This window comes from Girardinichthys multiradiatus, chromosome 13 (assembly GCF_021462225.1).
Source record: "Girardinichthys multiradiatus isolate DD_20200921_A chromosome 13, DD_fGirMul_XY1, whole genome shotgun sequence".
Classification (NCBI taxonomy): Eukaryota; Metazoa; Chordata; class Actinopteri; order Cyprinodontiformes; family Goodeidae; genus Girardinichthys; species Girardinichthys multiradiatus.
Genome location: NC_061806.1, coordinates 40,932,114 through 40,956,832, shown reverse-complemented (window position 1 = coordinate 40,956,832; position 24,719 = coordinate 40,932,114). Strand labels below are relative to the sequence as shown.

General features: G+C 40.4%; 3 protein-coding genes across 4 annotated transcripts; 1 reads left to right on the top strand and 2 right to left on the bottom strand.

The window, feature by feature from the left end:
* Positions 1-3,069: 3,069 nt before the first annotated feature.
* wdyhv1 (WDYHV motif containing 1) lies at positions 3,070-5,707 on the bottom strand. Of its 2 annotated transcripts, none has more exons than XM_047383392.1 (6): positions 5,590-5,707; positions 5,126-5,225; positions 4,000-4,050; positions 3,770-3,918; positions 3,574-3,710; positions 3,070-3,484 (listed from the first exon to the last, which is right to left on the bottom strand). In XM_047383392.1, exons 1-6 carry the CDS (start codon positions 5,649-5,651, stop codon positions 3,348-3,350), a joined length of 636 nt encoding a protein of 211 aa, XP_047239348.1. In that variant the 5' UTR covers positions 5,652-5,707; the 3' UTR covers positions 3,070-3,347. The 2 variants fall into 2 exon arrangements, with proteins under 2 accessions (XP_047239348.1, XP_047239349.1); XM_047383393.1 differs by having other exon boundaries at positions 3,574-3,698; positions 5,590-5,706.
* A 354-nt stretch (positions 5,708-6,061) lies between these two features.
* Positions 6,062-16,721, bottom strand: bop1 (BOP1 ribosomal biogenesis factor). The gene is made up of 16 exons (XM_047383352.1): positions 16,564-16,721; positions 13,995-14,168; positions 13,809-13,904; positions 13,137-13,291; positions 12,942-13,059; positions 12,768-12,869; positions 12,477-12,689; positions 12,240-12,401; positions 12,077-12,157; positions 11,915-11,984; positions 10,501-10,633; positions 10,185-10,368; positions 9,812-10,103; positions 9,619-9,703; positions 6,498-6,605; positions 6,062-6,419 (listed from the first exon to the last, which is right to left on the bottom strand). Exons 1-16 carry the CDS (start codon positions 16,678-16,680, stop codon positions 6,266-6,268), a joined length of 2,244 nt encoding a protein of 747 aa, XP_047239308.1. The 5' UTR covers positions 16,681-16,721; the 3' UTR covers positions 6,062-6,265.
* A 1,594-nt stretch (positions 16,722-18,315) lies between these two features.
* Positions 18,316-24,666, top strand: LOC124879075 (gastrula zinc finger protein XlCGF28.1-like). Its single transcript, XM_047383381.1, has 2 exons — positions 18,316-18,509; positions 22,826-24,666. The coding sequence occupies exons 1-2, from the start codon at positions 18,446-18,448 to the stop codon at positions 24,253-24,255; spliced, it is 1,494 nt and encodes a 497-aa protein (XP_047239337.1). The 5' UTR covers positions 18,316-18,445; the 3' UTR covers positions 24,256-24,666.
* Positions 24,667-24,719: the final 53 nt, after the last annotated feature.

Here is a 24,719-nt window from a genome sequence, read left to right as displayed (position 1 = left end):
TCCAGTCTGAGTCATGGGAAAAGTAAAAAAATAATAATTGTAAAAATTAAAACAGTTAGAGGCCTTGGCAAATGCTACAAAGCTATACCACCATGATTGGTTCAATCCGACAGCAGCAGTTCTAACAAAAACAAACTGAAACCTGACGTAATGCATACATTTGACAGATTCTAGAGAGAGCTACATGGCTGCTGCAGGAATGAAACTAGCAAAGAACAAAATGCTCTTTTGGAACATGTTAAATGTTAAATGTTAGCTCTTTGTGAATAAACTATTTTTATGATTTATTTATCCAGATAGTCATTAACATTTTTATCATTTAAGAGGAGCAGTGGTTGTCAGACACCATCCATCCACCCATCCATCCCTCCATCCATCCCTCCATCCATCCCTCCATCATCCATCCATCCATCCCTCCATCCATCCATCCATCCACCCATCCATCCATCCACCCATCCATCCATCCATCCCTCCATCCATCCACCCATCCATCCATCCATCCATCCATCCATCCATCCCTCCATCCATCCATCCATCCATCCACCCATCCATCCATCCATCCATCCATCCATCCCTCCATCCATCCACCTATCCATCCATCCATCCTGACAGAAATATGAAGCAGAGGATTATATTCCTTTTAAAATAACACAAAAACATTAGTTTTAATATTTAGTTGTAAAAAAGTCATAAAATGCAAATACTAATTGGCCTGATCTGGCGTAAAGAGACATTTACAACTATTTCAACTTGGCAGCAGTTGTTTTTGTGACAAAGGACATATTGTTCAACAACCAATCAGTCCTATAATCAATTCCCTGCCCTTCTAAGAATCAAACTTGACAGAGGATGACATCTGATTCAAAGCTTTCAATCCAGCCTCCACAGGCGTTTTGTCTCCCTCCATGTTTATTGGCAGCTGACAAATCAGAAGCTATAACTCAATTGCCAACTTCAGTCTTTAGGGATAACAGAACTTGTTTCCTCACATTATTTAAACTTTGACCAAAGAAAGATGTTCTTGGTGAGCATTCACCTTCACATATTTTGTACAATGTTTTTTAGAAACTCTGAGCAGAAAACCTAAAGACTGACCAAATCTTACTTTGGACTGTGGGACATTGTTAGGGGGGTTGGGGTATGGGTAGAGGGGTTTCATGTTTTGGCAAATTTGACTTAAAGCAGTGGAGGTTATTTATAATACAAGTGAAATATAGAAAATACAAATGTTTTTTTTTTATCTCACAACCTCTTTTTACCTCTTCTCCCTTCTTTGCACAACCACTGTGCAGAGTACAACCACCATGCAATATTCTGTTTTCACCCACATCACGAGTCCATCATATCTGTTTACCTTAAAGAAATGCCTGCTAGAATTTCCTGTGATAAATGTGTAACCAGGGTAATTTTTCCCATTTCCCTTTGACATTTCCCCATTTCCATTAGATCAATTTTTATTATTAATTTGAGTCTTTTATTCTTTACTATTTTATTTTTGTGGTTGAAATTATGGTTCCCCAAAATTTTATTTTCTTAAAGAATTATTTTTTCTCATTTTATTAATTTAAAGATTTATTTTAAAAAAAAAGTCCTAATTTCCATAATCTTCTTAAGTATTTTGTTTCCTGTCATTTAGTACATGTGTTCTCGCGTGGTTTCATTGTCTCGTGATTTCATTATCACGTGACCGTCAGTGTCTCATTAAACAGCTGCTGCTCATCACGTCACGCTAGGTGGGAGACGCTATTCCGTAGCTGCCACAGGTAGACTTCAAGCCGTTTGTAAGCCGTTATCTAAGGTTGGTATTGCCGTGTCTGACTGATATGCTTCTCAACTTTTAGATGTCTGTGTGTGAAATAAAACGTCAGCTGATTGTGCATTCTGGTGTGGGAACCGGTGTTCTGGAGTTAGCTTGCTAGCGTGAGCCTCCAGGTGATTGATTGGACTCTGTTAGATCAATGCTATTGCTAACAAACTTTATTTGAATATGCACAAACGTTTATATTCTGTATGGCACCTGATATTACTGTAATAAGTAACTAAGCATTCGGTCTTATTTTAACCTTTAAGCATTTAATTGAAAGATATATTGAAAAGGTGAAATGCTATTTCTTTTTGAAGTGCTAAGGTGGAATATTGAGCGTTGTAATACTTGAAAAGTGAAATTAATTTTGCTTATATTATGAATTTATTTACTATAGTAAATAATAAGAAAAGAAAAATGTACTGATTATATTTATATAATGATTTTAGATATTGAAAAAACTCAGGGTTATTTATTATTAGGTCTGTTTTACACAGGCCAGGTTCCTGAGTTCCTGATTTCTGTCTGTTGCTGAACTGACCAGACTGATGGCGAGCGAACCCTAGTCGGAACCAGGAGATCTGTTAAATCCCCACCACTCCAAGGCAACAGCATAATCATTTTCACTCTGGACTCAACTGGATCCTGCCAATGACCTTTTTTTACTCCCCTCAGGGAGTTGAACTCTTTTGCCTTCGCAAAGAAAAAACATTTATGGGGATTCGTGAAGTTAAATTTTCAAGTACTTGTCTGTATATATTTTTGTAAATATTTTCTAAATACAAATCCCTATATTGCGCACTGTATTGTTGTCAGTGTGTTTACAAGGTACCACTTCCCTCCAGTAGCCAAACCGAGAATCTTCTGATTTAGCTTCAATATTAACTCATAAATAATATGTTGGATACATATACATAAGTTACAAATGCATATATTTCAAAACACATTTTAATTGTTCTTTCTGAAATGTAAATGAACTCCGAATACTGACATTTTGAGCTCAGAATGTAAAGTACAGATAGGGGAGTATTAGTGTCTGTGGAGGTTTAACAGCAGCTAACTGTGTGTCTGACGCCACGTTTTCCTCAAAAGATAGTTTACTGATTTAATGGTAATAAATTCATGTTTAGACTAAAACAAAAGGACATCTTAACATTATCTTTTTTAACTCAGACTGAATTCAGTTAAAAATCTGCAACTTATCTGAAAATGTTGTATTTGTTTCTTTTATTTATCTTTAGGTTCTAAAAATAATGTGAACATGCTCAAAGGTGCTTAAAAAAGCATTTATTGATCAGTAGATAATATATGAATAGATGAGATTCCCAGAAACTAAAGGATCAATACATTAATCAGTCTCTACAGAGGACCACAGGATTGAACACACAATTTTTCTGCTTTTCTATGAGCTCCACCTGCTGGTGTGAAGGACTTTGGATCCGAGACAGTTCCACACAAAAATAAGAGTTCACTGGTATTTAGATCCAACACTTCCAACTAAAAACCCGTTGGAGCAACAAAATGAAGAAGACACCGATGAAGATCAGGGTAAAGACGATGAAATTGATGATGTAGTGGAGTTTTCTGTGTATGTGTGCAGGAACTGATCCAGACTGTAGACCGTACCCCAGCCAACAGCAGGGTTCATGCTGATGAAATCGTCCAGGTTCATCTGGCACTCTGAAGAGGAGATGCATCATAACATGACATCACCCCCAGTTTGTGTTGGACTCATTAGACACAGCTAACAATGAAGGAAGACATACTACCTGCAGTCTGTATAGGCTGGTGTGGAGGAGGAGGCATCTTCCAGGTTCCATCAGGGTTCTTCATGTGAGATCGATTGGAAGCAAAGTTCAACAGGAAGCTGTCAGCAGGAATCACACGGAGCTTCCTGTCACAGACACTTGAAGACATTACTGTGAGGTCATCATATGTGTTACCTTCATCTTTCTGCAGCGTTACCTGTGGTACTCCGGTCTGATGTGGCAGTCCGAGCGGAACGCCATGGTTCCATAAAGCTTCAGGCTGCAGGGAAACGACAGCTCGGAGTCCAGATCGTAAACCAGAGAGTCCGACTCAGGACGCACATGAAGCAGGATCACATGGTAGTCCTATAACACAGTGGCACTGTTATTGATGTCATAAAACAGTTGCAACATCACATTCAGGGATAAAAATGAGTGAAAACAGACCCAGATCACAGGCCGGTCACCATGTCCAGATTTCTGTTTCCACAGAGGAATCTGAAGAAGAACGAATAGCATCTTCAGCTTTGGAAGAAAATCATTGGTTCTTTAGGAACTCACGTTTCAGACAAGCCTCACATTGGGGCACACATATGATTGAATGTGGTATAATTAAAACTGATACATTTTCTAAAGATTTCATGATGTTTATCAGAACCTACATATGTTTTAATAAACCAGCACCGAACTGACAGCGCCATACAACCTGAGAGATGTTTCATACAGTGGTTGAACGCCTCACACCCCACAAATTAAAATTTCAAAAACTGGGATTTTACCTGGTAAACCAGTTCAATCTTATCCATATAAATACCAGAAAAGTGTCACGTGCATTTGTATTTACCCACTTTACTCGACACCCCTAAACTCTGGAGAAGCTGCAGAAAGCTTAGGTGGAAAACTTTGTGGGCCAGATGCATAGCAGTTGTGCACTCTACAAATCTGGGCTTTATGGTGGCGTGGCAAGAAGAAGGTAACAAAAGATGTAAGACCACAGCAAACACGGAAGATGCTCTGGTCAGGTAAGACTAAAATTAAACTTCCTGGCCTACATGCAAAACACTATTCGAAGGGTAAAAGTAACAGTACATCACCCTGAGCACACCAGTTGCTAATATGTGGTAGTGGCTGCATCATGCTGCGGGGATGATTTATTTATTTTTTTGCTCAGCGGAGTCAGGGAGGTTGGCCAGAGTTTATGGAAAGATGGGTGGAGCTAAACACAGGGCAATACTGGAAGAAGTTAAAACACTTGAGACTGAGGTGGAGGTTCACCTTCCAGCAGGACAAAAACACAAAACATTCAGTTAGAGCTACTATCGAATGGTCTAGATTAAATGGCCAAGTCAAAGTCCAGACCTGAATCTAAATTATGAATCGTTGGCAAAAGTAGCAACTTCACAGAGCTGAAGCTATTTTACAAAAAATGGGCAAAAGGTTCAGTCTCTAGATGTTAAAAGCTCGTTGACACATAGCTGGTAGAGACGCTGTAACTCCAGCAGAAGCTGGTCTGGTTTACTAGAGGTACTTTCTGCTTGTCCCCGGAGCTTCATCTTTGTCCCCAGGTTCTCACCATCCGTTTGTCATTGGAGATAAAAACCACAAAGAGTTGTTCCAGTGGAGTAGTTCTCTCTGTTTTAACAAACTCACACAGCTTCCACACATTTTCTTCACTGCAAAACAGGAACAGAGAACAGGCTCAAAACAACAGGAAAATGCGGACTCTCCTGCAATGTCAACCGATGATTCCTGCAGTTCAACATTTAGAAATACGGGTTTTAACTATATAGCTCACGCATTTAGCTGTACGACATGACAGTTTATTAGGTTGTGATTACAATTATATTAAATAAGTGATTTACAGACCAGAGCTTAATTGATTTGTACTTATTTAAAGCTGCCACCTGTTTCTGCCGCTGTACTGAGTTGCATTAATGTATCAAATCCCCACAGAAATGTATCGTAAAGTATAATAAGCTGTAGCAGAATGTAGCAACATCAGCTTTAAATTCGAGCTGTTATTTTAATCATATTTACCAGTAACAGCTGGTGTAAACACAGTTTTGGCGGCTCGATGTAATTCTGTCTACTGCCGTCATGGTCTGGTGTCACACCAGAAAAGGTCCGCCGGAAACACGCTATGACTTGACAAAAACCTTTCAACTTAAAAGCCCCTAACACCAATAGGAACTAATAATATTTAATAAAACTTTGAAGAAAAGTTATCCTTTGGATTTAGATCTGGTGTTTGTGGAACCCAGTTTGAGATGCTGGAAAAGGCCATTAGAAGATAGATAGTATGGTCATTAATGGGTAGACAAGGTCAGCACGAATACACAGATAGGCTGCAGTATTAAAATAATGCTCAAGTGATCCCAGGAACACTTGAACAGCTAATTAAAACAAACCGGTGTAGAAGTTCATTGTTATTTGTCACAAAGTGAGAAGTTTGGTGGTTAAAACAGCTCTTTGCTCTCTTCCTGCAGAGTAAAACAAACAGTAAAACATGAACAGTAAGAATGTTATATTTTATTGAGTACAAACAAACATAAAAACTAAAGGAAATGACATCCTCAGTGTTGCGGGAATGACAACCCGTGGTATCCAAGCAACCAGTATTAGCCTGTTACCAGGATACCACAGAGAGGCTGAGATGACCACCTCCAACACATAACAAGAGTCAGCAGGCCACAAAGCCATAAAGAGCGGGTTCTTAGGTGAAGAGTCTGATAGTGGCGTCGGCGCCGGAGGAGAACACCCAGGGCTGTGTGGGGTGAAAGGTTACGTCCAGGACGCCAAGGTCATGCGTGATCACATGACCTCTGAGAACTTTGACTGGGACAATCAGCGGGTTCTGCAGCAGGTCACTGGAAGGGAGAAGAAAACTTTTAACATTTTCCTTCATAACACAATGTGCGTCACATATGAATGGGTGTGGTTATTACTTGTAAACGGTGCCGTGACAGATGATCACTGATCCATCATCAGATGCTGAGGCAAACAGTGGGTAACCCCTGTGGTAGGCCACACTCCTCACCGCCTTCTTATGGTGTCTGATGGGTAAGAATCAATCAAGTCAGTCAATCAATAGAATTATACAGGGGTTGGACAATGAAACTGAAACACCTGGTTTTAGACCACAATAATTTATTAGTATGGTGTAGGACCTCCAATACAGCATCAATTCATCTTGGGAATGACATATACAAGTCCTGCACAGTGGTCAGAGGGATTTTAAGCCATTCTTCTTGCAGGATAGTGGCCAGGTCACTACGTGATACTGGTGGAGGAAAACGTTTCCTGACTCGCTCCTCCAAAACACCCCAAAGTGTCTCAATAATATTTAGATCTGGTGACTGTGCAGGCCATGGGAGATGTTCAACTTCACTTTCATGTTCATCAAACCAATCTTTCACCAGTCTTGCTGTGTTTATTGGTGCATTGTCATCCTGATACACGGCACCGCCTTCAGGATACAATGTTTGAACCATTGGATGCACATGGTCCTCAAGAATGGTTCGGTAGTCCTTGGCAGTGACGCGCCCATCTAGCACAAGTATTGGGCTAAGGGAATGCCATGATATGGCAGCCCAAACCATCACTGATCCACCCCCATGCTTCACTCTGGGCATGCAACAGTCTGGGTGGTACGCTTCTTTGGGGCTTCTCCACACCTTAACTCTCCTGGATGTGGGGAAAACAGTAAAGGTGGACTCATCAGAGAACAATACATGTTTCACATTGTCCACAGCCCAAGATTTGTGCTCCTTGCACCATTGAAACAAACGTTTGGCATTGGCATGAATGACCAAAGGTTTGGCTATAGCAGTCCGGCCGTGTATATTGACCCTGTGGAGCTCCCGACGGACAGTTCTGGTGGAAACAGGAGAGTTGAGGTGCACATTTAATTCTGCTATGATTTGGGCAGCCGTGGTTTTATGTTTTTTGGATACAATCCGGGTTAGCACCAGAACATCCCTTTCAGACAGCTTCCTCTTGCGTCCACAGTTAATCCTGTTGGATGTGGTTCATCCTTCTTGGTGGTATGCTGACATTACCCTGGATACCGTGGCTCTTGATACATCACAAAGACTTGCTGTCTTGGTCACAGATGCGCCAGCAAGACGTGCACCAACAATTTGTCCTCTTTTGAACTCTGGTATGTCACCCATAATGTTGTGTGCATTTCAATATTTTGAGCAAAACTGTGCTCTTACCCTGCTAATTGAACCTTCACACTCTGCTCTTACTGGTGCAATGTGCAATCAATGAAGACTGGCTACCAGGCTGGTCCAATTTAGCCATGAAACCTCCCACACTAAAATGACAGGAGTTTCAGTTTCATTGTCCAACCCCTGTATATAGAATAAAGAAAACTTTATTTAAAATATTTTATATCTGATTATTCTGATGATTTTAGCTTCTAGTTAAAGAAACCTCAACATTCAGCTTCTCAGAATACTTTTATATTTAATGATAGACGCTGCCTGTATATATGAGTAAGTTAAGTAGAAAGTAAAAGTGCAGTAAAAGGATTGTGAAGCAAAGCCCATTTAAATGTTTAGGGCTGAAGCTCAAGTCAGACCTTTTAGAACCACCAGACATGTATCCAGGCTACAACTGTCGCTTCCCTGCATTCCTTGTGTTAAGTCATTCCTGAACCACACCATCTTTAACTAAACCATGTCAGAAGGAGAAAAACAACTGAACTGTTGTTCACAGGTTCAAAGTCCCCATTTCAGATGAAAGTAAAGTTGGTATTTTATTTGGAAATCAAGGTCCCAGAGTCTGGAGGAAGAGCGGAGAGTTACAGAATCCACATTACTTGAAGTCCAGTATGTTTCCACAGTCAGTGATGATTTGGGGCGCTATGTCATCTGCTGATAATCCGTCTTGATAGGTCAATTTTGTGTTTCTCCTAGACATCGCTACTGGCTGAGCTTCTACTGTGATTAACTGTATGTGCTCTCTTTCATCCACTAGACTTGAAAACTGGCTCAGAGTTTATCTGCTTAGCAGTCTTTCTCTCCTAAATGAAGCCTCTAAATGAGCTACAACTATTAATGTTTCACTTTTCCTTCCCATAGAAAGTACTCCTGGATCAGTGCTTCTTTGTTCTCTTTGTGTCTCTGCTCTGTTCTCTCAAACCTCCAGTCGGTCGTGGCAGATGGCCGCTCACACTGAGCCTGGTTCTGGTTCTGCTGGAGGTTTCTTCCTGTTAAAAGGGAGTTTTTCCTCTCCACTGTCGCTACATGCATGCTCAGTATGAGGGATTGCTGCAAAGTCAACGCCAGTGACTGTCCACTGTCTCTACATGCTCATCCAGGAGGAGTGAATGCTGCAAGTCACTGACTGGATGCAATCTGCTGGGTTTCCTTAGATAGAAAATCTTTGAAACAATTTGAATAAATAACTGAATCCAACTGAACTATTTGATAGTTAGAATTAATTGGAATGTATGAACCTGAGTTGGAATCTGTATGACTCGATTGAATTGATTTTGTAAAGTAAATTGGCGCTATATAAATAAAAGTGAATTGAAATAAATGAAATAAATATAAACTTGTGGGTTTTTCTGTCAGGGTTTCTGACAGTTATCCAGTTACATCTGTATTCTATATTCACTCCGTCTCACTTACTGTTTCCTCTGATCGGTCACGCGTATTTTCACCCAGCTTTTGGCTGCTTTGGCGCTTCATACACCTCAATAGAATTACAGGCAGATTGTTTCCATGCCTCATTGGTGCAGTAATTCATGCAAAAGGAGTCCTGAGCAAGTACTGAGTGCAGATCCAGTATAATACATGGACATCCCTTTCAGTAGGCCAACATCTCTGTATGGAAACTATTTTTCATTGTCTTATTACACTGTGCATAATGAATATGAGCTTCACGTTTTGAACTCAGCTACTGACATAAACTAGCTTTGATTATATACTTATTTATAACCAGCAAGTCCTTGAAGATAAAATCTCTTTGCAATGGACACCTAATTTACTGAGATGAATCAGTTCATTAGTAACAAATCATTACTGAGCGGTGTTACAAGTACAGGTAATAATGTACCGTAGCATCTTGTAAGGTTTTGTAGAAAGGTCGAGGTCAAACCAGCTTAGCCTGCAATCGTAGCTCCCGCAGATCACATGATCACCTGCAGTCAGAAAGGTGAAACAGGCTCAGCCCAAAAGCAGTAATGTAATAAAGGTTGGACTGAACAAGGCATAACTCCATGGAGATCAGCTCCTATCCATCCACTTACCTCCAGAGTGCACGGCTATACTAGAGATCCACTTGGAGTTGGCTTGGAGTTTTTTGGTCATTTCCTGCTTGACCAGGTTGTAGATTCTGACCGAACGCTGCGTGGCCACAAAGAAGTAGGGCCTAATGGGGTGAAAGGACACCGCCTGTACCAGGCCTTTGTTTCTCCTGAAGGGATTCTGGCTCCGTCGACGGCTCAACTGGTGGATGAACACCTGCAGGTGGCTGGAATGGTCCGGCATCACCGAGGCCAGGTAGTCTCCTTTACTGTGCCATGTCACCTGGTGGACAGCCTGAGGAGATGGATACTTCTCTGTTAGTTCCCTTTAGGTACAAATCATGCTTTTCTAAACTATTCAGGGGAATTATCTCACTTTGGGATGCTGGATTTTGAGACGGATGTCCTGATTTAGCTCCTCTCCATCAGTTTCTGACCAAACAACAGTCTGAGACTCTTCAGAGGGCCCCTCCTCCTGCTGAGTAGTGAGGAGCCTCTCTGACGATAAGAGGACCTGTTTATCAGCCAGAGCTGGAGACAGGATTAAGACCGCAGAGTCCCTGAAACCAACAATAAGAACAAGATGTAAGATAAAAGACCAGAGAGATGAACAGGAGATAAGACAGACAGCCTTCATTTAATTAATTAACGGTTCGGGTTACAGTAAGTAACAAGAGAACAGATATCCTTACACAGCTACAGCCACAAGACAGAGTGATGGGTTCGGGTTCCATGCAACGCTCTTCACAGCTCCACCCACTTGGACTGTCTTCATGCAGCGGGACGAACACACCTCCCAGAGCCTGACCGAGCCGTCATCGCTACCTGTAAATACAGTAAACATACAGCTTAAATATGACTCCCAAAAAACTGTCATATTATCTGGACTGTTGACTTCAAATTCCAGGTTGAGCCATTTCTTAGGTGACGCGTCTGCTTTAATGTGAAAATGGACACATTATTTTGAAACAAAAAAGGGATAATAAAACATTACATCTGTTACTTGATTTAAGCCACGAGAAAATTTCTGTTGCAGTTTTTTTGATAATAATAATAATTATGGAACACAATAAAAATCGACGTAGATGGAGGCCCAAACTTTCCACCGTCATAACATGCTCGCACAGGAAGAGGAATTGCAGCAAAGTCAATGACTCGACAAAAAACATGGAAAACTTTCGACCAACTGGCATAATACTCGTAGAATTAAATTGACTTTGAATCTGATCTTTTTGCCTTGTAATGTCATGCCTTTATTTTGCCACCAAGACCCAAATCTGTGCTCAAATCACCCCAGCTCTCATGCACCTTCACGGACTGCCAGTGAAATTCAGGATTCAGAAAAAAATCATCTTCCTGGTCTAGAAAGCAATAAATACATCCAACACCTATTTGCAACCTTCTAAATCCATACAACCCCCTTAGACCAACATCTTCCATCACACTTCACATTTAAAAACATGAGGGGACTGTGCTTTTTCTGTGGTGGGCCCTAATATATGGAATGGTGTTCCCTGAAAATGAGGAGAACAATTTTAAATCTTTGTTGAAGACCTAATTCTTCCCCAAATGATTTTTCTTTTGATCAGAACCAGATTTAAAGGTTTTCATTGAATATATTTGTGTGTACTCTGTGATTTTACAATCACTATATTATATATTGGTTTATTACATTTTATGCAAAGCAGTATGTAACGCAGGTTTTGAAAATGTTCACTTCAGAGAAGCTTTACTGATCTCTTTTAGATCATGTTTGCTTAAATACTTCGACGCGATAAAACCTTAGAGGTTTTAATCAAGGTTTTCAGGCTGAACCTCTTACTGGTCTACGTCTACAATCAGCCGATACAGTTTAGGAACCACTACTATAGAAAAATAAATATTATAAGAAGAACCACAGCTACTATGGCCTTAAACATTTTAAGGAATGTCTATTGAGATTATTTATTTGACTCCATCAGTTTGGGACTTTTTTAAAAGAGCTTATTTGTTTAGTTTTTGTTTCCTTCTATGTTAAAAGTGTTTGAGATCTCCAGCTAGAATACAAAACGTTATATTTAAACAAGGGAAAACTATGACTTATGAACAGACAGAAGGAGTTATTACCTGAAACAAGCCACTGTCCTGATGGAGAAACACTGATGGAACGAACCAGACCGCTGTGACCTCGATACACCTGGAAATTCAAGGGAATAACAGGAGAGCCCAATGAAAGCGTCATGGATGCATCTAATTTCTGAGAGTTTTTTACGTTTCTTTTTATTTTACCAGAGACTGGGTTGTTGGAAACGGCTGCAGGTCCTTTGGTTTGGGAAGTTTGGGAATCAGATCTTCTGGATTGACGTTCACCTGCAGGCAGACACACAGGGATTCGTTAAGTCCACAAACCAGCTCCACTTGCTGGATGGAGGTGTAATGAACAGGTAGTCACCCTCATCTTCCTCTGTCGGGGACACAGGTAAAGGTCTAGGCAGCGCTCAAACCTCTCGTGGATAAACTGAGAGAACGCTGGAACCTGACGGAGACTGGGATACTTTTTGGGAACAAATGGCAGCCTCCTGTCTGACGGGTCCTGCTGCTCCCAGAGAGCTTTCTGCGAAGAGTAAGACAGGAAGACCACTGAGCACACAGACAGAGAAAGACTCAGACATGCAGGCAAGTGACAAACCTCCTCATCTGTGAACATGTACTCCGGTGGGGGGTTGTAGGACTCCTCATGACCCGGCAAAGGGATTTTGGGAGCAGGCAGGTGCATCTTGTGTTTGGCCAGAATAGAAGAGCTCTCACTGGCCCATAAGTCGTAGAATCGTCCCCTGCTGTCGTCCTCCACCCGCCGAGGTTTGATCCAACCCATTTTAATGGCGTGTACCAGTTTGGATACCTGTAGGAACGTGGATTCAAACAGTCAGAGAAGCAAAAAGCTGATAAAGCAGGTGCACCATGTTTCGGGGCTGTTTACCTTCTCTTTTTCGATCAGTGAAGGGATGAAGCTGCGCTTGTCTGCAGGTCTGTTTGTGACTGGATGAATCAAGACATCTTTACTGAAGAACTCCACTGTGGGCTGAGAAAGAAGCAAAGCTTACTGTTAGCAGAGGTTGGATCCACAGCATACATCACCAGAGAGTCAGTATACCTCATACTCATTGAAGTTAACGTCTCCAAACTGTCCTCTCTGCAGACGGTTCACCAGCTCTATCTGCTCATCCGACAGCACGATGTCACTCGAAGTCTTCTTGTCATGAACCGTTTTCCTGCAAGTAGAATAGTTTTATGAGAACTTTGTGTTTGAAACTGTGATAAAGAGAACGTTTTTCTCCTGCCTGCTCACCAGTAGTCTGGGTTCTCCATTTTCTCCAAGAAGTCATCAAGCTCATCCTTGTTCCTGATCGGCTTATAGATCTTCTTCCCGTCTAAATTGTAGCCGACGTGAGGGAAGTCTTTGTACCACTCCATGGGAATGTTTCCCACCGTGTTCCTGATGTCCTGCAGGGCAATTCAACGGCACACAGCAGAGAGATGAGGAAGAGGAGGAAACAGAAACACAAGCATCCATCATGCAACTTTTTTCCTGCAGGCTTTTGAATCTTCTCAAAAAAACTTTGAACAGAATGCACGTGCAAAAATAAAAATCTCACTTTATAACCTACTAAAACATGTTATATATTTCATATAGACTGGTTCTCTATTTGCTTTTTAAATGCTGAATTCATTAATTAGGCAAAAACAAATTAAATCTGAAAGGGGGTACCAACTTTTTCACAGCATTGCAAATGCAGACAACAATACAACCTCTAAATCTGGTTTTGGGGGTATAAAAATGCTCACTTTTAGAACAAAATTAAATCGTTGCACAACCTTGAGGTCATTAACATATTGCATTAACCTGAAGATGCCGAACAAACATCAGAGCCTCTGACAGAATATGAGCAGACAATACAAGAAAAGAAAAGCCTAGGAGAACACAGAGAACGTCTGATTTTCAAAAATAAACTCAGCCCACCTCCTCGTCTGAAGTATCGTGGTCGTACTCGTCTTCTTTCTTCATTTCCTTTTCCTCACCCGCTCCTTCCTTCTTCTTGCTCTCCTTTACAAGTGACTGCAGACAAAGTATGACACAGGAAACGATGAGGTGGATGTGGATATGTACAGGTGAGTCTCTACCAGGAAATACAGAGGTCAGATATACCTGCTCACTCTGGTCCTGCTCATCCTCATTGGCATCATCTGATCCTCCATCCTCCTCCTCCTTCTCAGAGTCACTCCCAGAATCCTCCAGTCCCGAGTAGACACTGTCCTCACTGTCTGATAAATCATCATCATCCTCATCTTCCTCCATAGCTTTGCTGTTCAAATCAAAAGGCTAAGGAACAGAAAGACAGAAACATTTATTCCCTGACTTCTTGAAAAAAGCAGTAAACATCTTAAACGGTGGACCAAGTCAGAGATGCTCCAAAAACCTGACCAGGGGCTGAATTTAGTCGATTTTCACCTTGACTGGTGTCCAGCTGGTTGCAAACTCAAAAAATCCAATCCTCACCATATTTTCAGCAGTAAAAACACTCTTCGGTGTGAAAGGTGTTAATGAAGGAAGAAGTTTTAAAGTGAGGTGTTTTTAGTGTCAGTGAGTCAGAAAAACACAAAAGGTATAAGAAGACCTTTAAATAGAACCTGCATTTTCAAACAGGCTGCAGAAGAGGGAGGGAGAGCAAGACTTTTAGCAGATAACATGGAAGCCACAATATTACTGCAGAGTTGCTTTGTTTACGTACGATTTGGAAATGTTGGAAATCTCAGAGTTCAGAGTTACACATAAATAAACAGGTAAGCCTACAACGACCAATATTTCAGTTTTTACAAACAATTTATTATCAATTTTATTTCAAGTTTTGCCGCATAAAACAGAAAAACAGAAGTAAAAATAACACCAGCCTTGGTCTCTACTGGCTTCCTCAAATGTTATAGAGAAAACTTTTAATTGTTGGGTTTTAACTTAGTTTATTTCTGGCCCGGTCTGCATCATGTTGCCTCTGGTACATTGAAGCAGAATGTCCAGATGCTTTTAGATGATCCAATCTGAGGAGAAGAGGTGATTGCTCATCTACATTTTATTTAACAGCACCTCAGAAAGCAGAAAGAACCTGTCTCAGCTTTACTCGATCACTTTCAATTTTCTTATTCTATTGTACTTTATTTTTCTTTCTATGGTATTCTATTAAATGACTATGAGTTTTTTTGCTTGCTGTTATATCCTGATTCCATCCTTTGTGATTTTACATGTTCTTCCTTTTCTAAATGCTGCATTTAGTGGTTCCCCCGATCTGTCACACCAGACTTTTTGCATATCCTGCTCCATTACATCCATGAACCTCCTCTGTGCTCCTTCTCATTTTCTCCTCACTGGCAGCTCCATGTTCAACATGGATCTGGTTAAATGTTTCTGCTGAATATGGCCAAAACATCTCTGCCTTGTCTCCAAGATCCCCAACCTGAGCTTACTCTGATCTCTATTTCTTATGTCTTATTTCTTATTATGTCTCAGACTTAAAAAGTTCACTTCAGCTTTACCCCCTGTTGTTGTTATGCTGTTTGGTTATGACACGTTAATTTATTGTTCTTGGTTTAGTTGAAGGATCTCTGGTCAGAAAGACAAAAAGATTAACAAGTTGATCTTACATCTCTCTTGCTTTAAAGACCTGTTAAACATTGAAATAATGGCCCACTGCAAATATGGATATATTCCGAGTTTGATATGATGTATTGATCTCGAAGTGATGAACAGCAATTTGTTTTAATTTCTCCTTCCCTGAAATGTTGTTTATTAATAAAATTCATATTAAATTAAAAAACAAATATGTGCGAATTACATTGGTCAATATTTGCATTTTGATACATGGGGCCAATTTACATAATGATCTTTGGGTATTATTCAGTTTCAGAAATTACACAAAAAATATATGAGAATTTTTCTTTATCTAATAAAATTAAATAATAAATTCTGCAAAAAACAAGCAATTTCAATATTATTGTTCAATATTGCAATGCAGATATCATTTGTGTCCTTAACCTACATTTTGCTCACTGTTTCCACCACTCTCCAGGAGGTTTTGTACCTCAGTCCCTAAAACCTGTATCTGGTGTGGACATCAAGGCCAGGAGGGGCCCATCAACTGGTTCTGTCATGCAGAGATGAATGCATGAAAACCACCAAACATTGCATCTAAGATGTCCTGTAAGACTGCAATATTGTAGATGTAGACACTGATGTATGGTACAACTCTAATCAGTTATACTGTATAGAAGTTGTTGATATTGTTTGCAAGTGATTTTGTTTTGTATCTCAGAAGAGGGCAGATTATTTCTCACTCCATATATTGTTTAAATTATTGTAAGTAAAATTGTGATATTTGTTAAATGGAATGGCTAAAATGAATCAGTCTTATCTAATGGTTGGGGGGGATGCAATCCCTTAACAGAATCCCATTTAGAGATGGACCATCTGATGGAGAGCAGCTTCCCAGTGTAGCTGTCATTAACTTTGACTCAGTCTGGTCTGCAGCTCAGTCATTCATCCTGAATGATAAAATCTGTTTCTGATCAAATCCTAACAGCAAACTGTGCCCTTTTACTCAATCCAGCCCAGCGTTGTTGTGCTTTGCCTTCTCTGTGCTAACATGCTAACAGCCAACCACCAGCTCTTGACCAGTTCACCCAGTCCACCTCCTCTTCCTCCTGCTGGCTGCCACTGTGCGTCTCACCTGATCTTCCTCCTCAGCCTCCTCGTCCTGTTTGCTTCTCTTTTTGTCTGTTTTCTTTGTTTTCTTCATCCCGGCTCTCTGTTCGGCACTCTGCACGTTTCCTCTGCTCGCTTCCATTGAACCACGTGGGAAACCTGCGGGTTCAGAGGTTACGCGTCATAACTCGAGGAATAGTTCACTGCTGGCGCCCCCTCTGGTCAGATGCATGAAGTGAACGAAAAAGCTCAGAATATAATAGAAGACAATACAATAGAATAGAATAGAGTAGAATATTTTGTTTGGATTTAAAAAGTTACATTTACTACCTTTAATAGAATACAGATCAAAATACTCTGTATTAAAAATACTAAAATGCAAAATATCACATAAAATAGCAATATAATAGTGACCACTCTTATTTTAAATTTATGAACAAGCTGAGGCCAAATCTGTTCCAGACATTTATCGTAAGTCTGCTTTATCCATTCCATTATCAGCTTCGATATGAGTTTGGGATCAATGCCATTCTTTAGTTCACATTTTAACCCTCTAGCTGTTAGGTTAGCTATCCCTGCGTGAGCATATTTCCATCACTTTGTCCAATGCACCAATGCCTCTGACAGCTGAACTGGCCCACAACATGATTATACAAATGCCATGCTTAAAAGCAGATACTGTAAAAGCCTTAATTTGACTCCTCTGAACATTCATCTGCTGCAATTTCACCATCACTGTCCACGGTGAAGTGAGTTTTACATCAATATAGAATGAGAGGCTGCCTGCCTCAAAAAAAAGACCAAACTGCAAAACAGACACCTTCAAGCTCAGCTCAGACTTAGAGCTGCCCAAATGGTGATGATTAAATTGCCATCTGAATAAATCTGCTATGGTCAAAGGACACTGACATGAGCTTCGTGGCTGCAATGACAAGAGAAAGGTTTAGAAAACTCAAGATTTCCGCCTAAGCACACTGTACACACTGTCAAGCATAGCAGTGGTAGCATCATGCTGTGCAACTGTTTTGCTGCTGGTGCATAGAACATGTAAGATATATAGGTCAAGTCAAAGAAAGAGATCCTTGAAATTTATTTTATATGTGATGTAAAGTCCATGTCCAGGTCAAAAATGCTTCCAAAATCCTGCATTCTAGTAATATGGTTGGTCCAAAAAAAAAAAAAAAAAACTAGATAATGGTAAAATGAAATAAATGAAAGCAGCATTTTTCACCTTTTCTCTAGATTTAGTAAACTCTTGGGAGACTGAATTATTAGTTATAGAGGATCATTTCTTAGAAAAAATATTTGTTTTCAAACTGAACAAAACTGCATGGAGATAACTAAATCTTTAAGAAAGGAGATCCTTTTTGATAAGAAGAATCAAACATTGCTTTTAATGCATTCTACATGTACTCATGTACATATGCACGCACTCATATTTCCTTCTTTAAATAATATTAGTTGGTCATCAGGGTTTTTTACTGATCTTAATTACAGTTGGATTTGTTTCTTGTTCAAAAATGATTGATAATTTTCTTAGTAATTCGTTTTTCCTTACAGATCTCACAGTGATGTTTTTAAATGAGGTAGAGACATTTAATGACATTTAATTTAATAGTTTACAATGTCTCAAATTGTTTACATGTTTTCAGAGAAACCATCATCCTTTCAGTGATGCTTCAAGCTTCCCCTGTCCTCCTGTTCTAGGTGGGCTGGTCGGTATGGCCAGTTAAACTGAAAGCGGAACCAAAAGTTGTGTAACAGTTTCTCCCGGAGCGCCACAGTAAGGCAACAAGACAGCGTCATTAATTCAATTCCTGTGTCTGTCAGGAGAATTAGCTTATTTTAGCTCATTCTGGCTTAAAGAGTTATTAAAACAACGACAGACCGCTGGTGCCGAAGAAGAAATGGACTCAGATCACAGGCTGCTGGATCTGCCCCGAAGTTCCCAAATAACCCGACACGGAACAGGTTTGTAACACCAGCGGTACTCACGTCGTTTTACTGGTGATACAATCTGAGGAAGCATTCTTGGAAGCAGTTTGTAGGATTTCGTGTTATTTGCAGATTATTTTAGAGATCTGTTAAGTCAACATTCCCAAACATCACCCAGACAGAAGGAGTGTGTATGACTGGGTTCACTTGCAGACCAGTGCAGACCAGTGACTGGTAAATGTCTGGGCTAAATGGGGACTTCACAAGTGGAGTGGAAGTGTTATAATGGAGTGAAGGTCAGCAGACCCACAGGATACCATTGAGAGTTGTTTTGTACTACTGCACGTCTTGGGATACTTCATGATGCGTTCAAGCACAATTAATAAACTACAAAACGTGTACTGAAAAAACTACGTTTTAGTCGTTTTATTCCAGTTTTACACAATTTGACCAAAGCCGCGTTAGGTTTATTGCAGGTAGATCTCAATAAAATAGAAAATCATGAAGTTTGTTCGGTAATTCCAAGCTTAAACCCAATAAACAGACACACAGAGTGATGCATTTAAAACCTTTACTTTTATTAAGCTTCATAATAATTTAGAGAGTTTAACAGAAAGAAACACCTGGAATATATCGCTCATATGTGATTAATCTATGTTGTATATTTGTTCAACATTTACAATTGAATTATGTAAATAAATGTTTTGCTGTTATTCTAATTCAGTGAGATTCAGTGTACAATTTACTATTTCAAATTCTGTAATATAATAATAAAATTAATTGCTCAGAAATGATCAACATGGACTAAGTTAACAGTTAAGAAAGGGAAATGTTATAACTGTGAGAGTCTGCTGCTGCAGCACCGTGGTGAGGTGAACTGGACCAGCTCCAGGACAATGGACAGCAGCAACCCAGAATCAGGTTCACAGTGGATCATTATAGCACCCTTCATGTGGTGTGAAGATGGGTTTGGTTTGGCAGACCAGGTCTCTGACACCATTTTATGAGATTTTAAAATCACATTTACAAAGGAAAGTGCTCAATACAACTAAGTAATTAGTAGATAACATTTAATTCCTATCCAGATTCTCCTGATTATATTCCTCGGCTTGATTTGTGACAATTTTGAAGGAACGCAGATACAAAAACATGTATTCATTAATATCTACAGTACATATGGAATCAAATAAGTAATATAAGTATATTTTAATGACAGTAACAGAGGATTTCCCAACAGCTGCGCTTTTAAAGGTAATTGAAGTACACTGATTGCTTGTATGTCAAAACAACTCCAAAATGATTTAAACATGTTTTAATCTTAACTGTCAGCACAGTCTTATTAGAAATTCCTAAACAACAACATTCACCATTTTGAAATGGTTTTGTTAATGTTTAATCTGTTTATCCAGCCATTGGCTACCGGCCTACCCTTTATTATTTGAAAATACACTCACCAGCCACTTTATTAGGTACACCTTGCTAGTACCGGGTTGGACCCCCTTTTGCCTTCAGAACTGCCTTAATCCTTGGTGGCATAGATTCAACAAGGTACTGGAAACATTCCTCAGAGAGTTTGGTCCATATTGACATGATAGCTTCACTCAGATGCTGCAGATTTGTCGGCTGCATCCATGATGAGAATCTCCGTTCCACCACATCCCAAAGGTGCTCTATTGGATTGAGATCTGGTGACTGTGGAGGTCATTTGAGTCCAGTGAACTCATTGTCATGTTCAAGAAACCAGTCTGAGATGATTCCTGCTTTATGACATGACGCGTTATCCTGCTGGAAGTAACCATCAGAAGATGGGTCCACTGTGGTCATAAAGGGATGGACATGGTCAGCAACAATACTCAGGTAGACTGTGGTGTTGACATGATGCTCAATTGGTACCAAGGGGTCCAAAGTGTGCCAAGAAAATATCCCCCACACCATTATACCACCACCACCAGCCTGAACCGTTGATACAAGGCAGGATGGATCCATGCTTTCATGTTGTTGACGCCAAATACTGACCCTACCGTCTGAATGTTGAAGCAGAAATCGAGATTCATCAGACCAGGCAACGTTTTTCCAATCTTCTATTGTCCAGTTTTGGTGAGCCTGTGTGAATTGTAGCTTCAGTTTCCTGTTCTTAGCTGACAGGAGTGGCACCCGATGTGGTCTTCTGCTGCTGTAGCCCATCCGCCTGAAGGTTCGCCATGTTGTGCATTCAGAGATGATCTTCTGCATGACTTGGTTGTAACGAGTGGTTATTTGAGTTACTGTTGCCTTTCTATCAGCTCAAACCAGTCTGGCCATTCTTCTCTGACCTCTGACATCAACAAGGCATTTTCCCCACAGAACTATTTTCTTTTTTTCGGACCATTCTCCGTAAACCATAGAGATGGTAGTGCGTGAAAATCCCAGTAGATCATCAGTTTCTGAAATACTCAAACCAGCACGTCTGGCACCAACAACCATGCCACGTTCAAAGTCACTTAAATCACCTTTCTTCCCCATTCTGATGCTCAGTTTGAACTGCAGCAGATCATCTTGACCATGTCTACATGCCTAAATGTATTGAGTTGCTGCCATGTGATTGGCTGATTAGAAATTTGCATTAATGAGCAGTTGGACAGGTGTACCTAATAAAGTGGCCGGTGAGTGTATTTCCACTCAGTTCTTTTCTGGTCACTTTTTGAAATTCTAAAACAGAATAAAATCTGATTATTTTCATAAATGTTAAAAATCTTGTTTCTCTGCTGAGTAAAAAGAAAAAGTGAATTCATTACATTTTTATTAGTTTCTCCTGATTGAAGCATCTGTAAAGAAGTACCAAACTGTAACTTTATAACTAAGGTATGTACTGAACCGTGATTTCTGTGTACTGTTACACATCTGTCTGCATATCTATAACATATTTGGCCAGTTGGATGGAATCTAATTGTCCTTCAAGCTTCCGCCTGATGCATATTTTTAGAAAAAGAAATACTAAAGTTCACTGATAGAGGGGGTAAAAACAGACAAATATGGGTTAATCATAATCGATTCATGATCACAATTTTTAGCAATAGTAATGCAGTGATGTATATTTTTCTGATTTGGTGCAGCCCTAAGCAAATTTGGTTGAAAGTCAAGAGGAAAGAGGTAATTCAAAGAGGGAATATTTTGGTGTGCCAGTTTCTAGCAGCAGAATCACCAGAATTAAAAGTGATAATAAGTATCTTACTGGGTCAGAATGTGGATTTTCTTGAACCCAACTTTCTGCTCTGCTTTCTCTCTCAGCTGGAGGGAAGCAGGCCTCATCACTGGTTCTATCTGCCCTGAGGTTGCTTGAAAAAGGCAGCGTTTGGGTTCTGGGACAGTTTCTGGATATCTTGATGGTCTCTCTCTCTGGATTCAGAACCAAATGTTTAGCAGGACAAAAATAAACTTGCTGACTTAAGCTCGAGCTTTTCTGGCTCAGACAAAGAGGAGAAAAGAACTCTCTAGCAGGAACCTACGCAGAATTATTAGAACACAGGAAAATAGGCCATACAAGCAAAACAATAAAGTCATCTAACAGAACCTGGTTGATCAAGCTTGGTTCCGATTGGTTTGGGCCAAACAATGGATTCTTTGCTGTCTGTTCTCTTCTCTATCTGAGTCAGAGCTCCAGAAGAGAAGCCCGATCACCAATCAGATGACCTTGAAGAAGGTGTGGTTGCTTTGCAATAGACAGATAATAAGAGAAATTGAATATTGCTTTTTTTCCACCCTGTTGTTTAAACCACAAAAGAAGAGAAGAATGAAAGGAAACTGTAGATCTTCCTGGCTGAGAGCTTAACTTCTGAAGGTGTTTATATTTGATCTTCTAAGAACCAAACAAGATTTTAACGGCCGGATTCCTAAAGCAGGAAAATAGCCTCATTTGTTTTAAAGAACACTTTAATATGTATGCAGAAAGCTTTGGGTCATAACACATCAGGGTCATACTAACATGGCATATTTTAGCATTCTAAAAAACATCTGCAAAATAAATATTTCTTTACCTGAGTCTAAAGTTATGGTGAAGACCTTTTGCAAAGTCTTGATCAGAAGAGTGAAACACATGTAAAAAGGTCAGATCAGGGATGTTTGAATGCACAGCGGTTGCAGCTGTTATTGTCATTGCAATTTTCAACAATTTACAATTTACAACATTTAACACTAATTTACTCAAACTTTTAATTGTGGAAAAAAATCAATTCTCTATTGCTGCTTAACCCTGAAAATCCATCTGTAGTTTTAGCATCACGGTAGCCTTCGGTGTGTAGATACAAATGTATATTCTACAATCTAGGTCACACAGTGGTCCGTAACATTGTTCCTTTGTCTGTTTGTCTTTCCAGACCATCCATGTCATGTTTGGAAGGAGAAGAATTTCACAGATCATCAAGATGGGAACTCCAGTGTGGACAAGGAGAAATCAGAACCTGTGCAGATAAAAGAAGAATGGGATGAACTTAAATTGCTGCAGATGACTGATAGTACGAAGAAGCAGGAACTTGGTTCTGTAACCGAGAACCAAACGGCACTACACCATCAACAGATAAAAGAAGAACAGGTGGAACTACAAATACTGCAGGTAAAAGAAGACCAAGTGGAACCTCAAGGTGTGCAGATGACAACGGACAAGGTGGAACAAGAGCCTATGAATAAATCTCAGAACCAGGAGGAGCTACAGCATCAGCAGATAAAAGTAGAACCAGAGGATGGGGATATTTTGCAGGTGAAAGTAGAAGAGATGGAAATCTGTATTAGTCAGGATGAGGAGAAGCTTTTGCTGAAGCAGGAGACTGATTCCTTTGAAGAAAAAGACTATGGAGAACCAGAACCAATCAGGAACCAACTCGTCTCTCAGGACTTTCCAGAGGCTGAGACCCATAATCAGGAAGGGAGCAATCCTGAAGACTCAGAATCAAGCCGAGATGAGAACCTGTATTCTTGTGAAGTATGTGATAAATATTTTACACTCAGTAGTTACTTAAATGATCACATGAGAACCCACACAGGTGAGAAGGGTTTCACGTGTCTGACCTGTGGAAAAACGTTCACTCAGAGGTGCAATCTAACCCGTCACATGAGAGCCCACACTGGTGAGAGGCCTTATCCGTGTGAAGTGTGTGGTAAAGGTTTCAACGACAGCGGTGATTTAACTCGTCACATGAGAACCCACACAGGTGAGAAGCCTTTCTCATGTGTGACCTGTGGGAAGGGTTTTACCAGGCAAATCAGCCTGACTGCCCACATGAGAATACACACGGGCGAGAAACCTTACCCTTGTCTGTCGTGTGGGAAAAGTTTCACTCAAAGCAGCGCATTAACCGTCCACATGAGAACCCACACAGGTGAGAAGCCGTATCCCTGCGGGGTGTGTGGGAAACGTTTTTCCCGGAGCTGTCACCTAAATGTTCACATGATAACTCACACAGGTGAGACATTCCCATGTCTCACCTGCGGTAAACATTTCACTCACAACAGTGCCTTAAATGTCCATATGAGAATTCACACGGGCGAGAAGCCTTACCCGTGTGGGTTGTGTGGTAAGTCCTTCTCTCGGAGTAGCCTCTTGACAGTTCACATGAGAACGCACTCGGGGGAGAAGCCCTACCCGTGTGAAGTGTGCGGAAAGTACTTCTCACGGCGCAGCCACCTGACGGATCACATGAGAACGCACACGGGGGAGAAGCCTTTCTCCTGTCAGACCTGTGGAAAGTGTTTCAGCGGCAGGCACAGTTTGAAGTTTCACATGGGAACTCACACACGTGAAAATCTTTAACCTTGTGAATCCCAGAAAGCATCCAGTGGGGAAGCTGGAGTCTGTAGTTCATCGAGCTGCACTACTAACTGGGGCACTTGTGTAAATAGTTGGTCTTGAAAGGTAAATAAGGGTAAAAATGTGGCTGTCTGTTGTTAAGAAGTTACAATTATGTAATAATAAATAATGGCAATACTTACATTTATAAACTGTTAGAACCTAGGCTTTTAAAAAATATATATATATAAATATAGATATAAAACACACATTTTCCAATTAAGGTTATTATGAATTATTACGGGCTGTACGGTGGCGCAGTTGGTAGCACTGTTGCCTTGCAGCAAGAAGGTCCTGGGTTCGATTCCCAACCGGGGGTCTTTCTGCATGGAGTTTGCATGTTCTCCCCGTGCATGCGTGGGTTCTCACCGGGTACTCTGGCTTCCTCCCACAGTCCAAAGACATGCCTGTTAGGTTAATTGGTCACT

Coding starts and splice junctions, on each gene's coding strand:
- wdyhv1 (XM_047383392.1), bottom strand. CDS start 5,651: ATGACGGCAGTAGACAGAATTACATCGAGCCGCCAAAACTGTGTTTAC. Junction 3,919..3,999: donor GTGACCGGCCTGTGATCTGG/GTCTGTTTTCAC, acceptor ACTGTGTTATAG/GACTACCATGTGATCCTGCT. Junction 3,711..3,769: donor ATCAGACCGGAGTACCACAG/GTAACGCTGCAG, acceptor AATGTCTTCAAG/TGTCTGTGACAGGAAGCTCC.
- bop1 (XM_047383352.1), bottom strand. CDS start 16,680: ATGGAAGCGAGCAGAGGAAACGTGCAGAGTGCCGAACAGAGAGCCGGG. Junction 6,606..9,618: donor AAACCTTACAAGATGCTACG/GTACATTATTAC, acceptor CTTACCCATCAG/ACACCATAAGAAGGCGGTGA. Junction 6,420..6,497: donor TGTCACGGCACCGTTTACAA/GTAATAACCACA, acceptor TCTCCCTTCCAG/TGACCTGCTGCAGAACCCGC.
- LOC124879075 (XM_047383381.1), top strand. CDS start 18,446: ATGGACTCAGATCACAGGCTGCTGGATCTGCCCCGAAGTTCCCAAATA. Junction 18,510..22,825: donor AATAACCCGACACGGAACAG/GTTTGTAACACC, acceptor TTGTCTTTCCAG/ACCATCCATGTCATGTTTGG.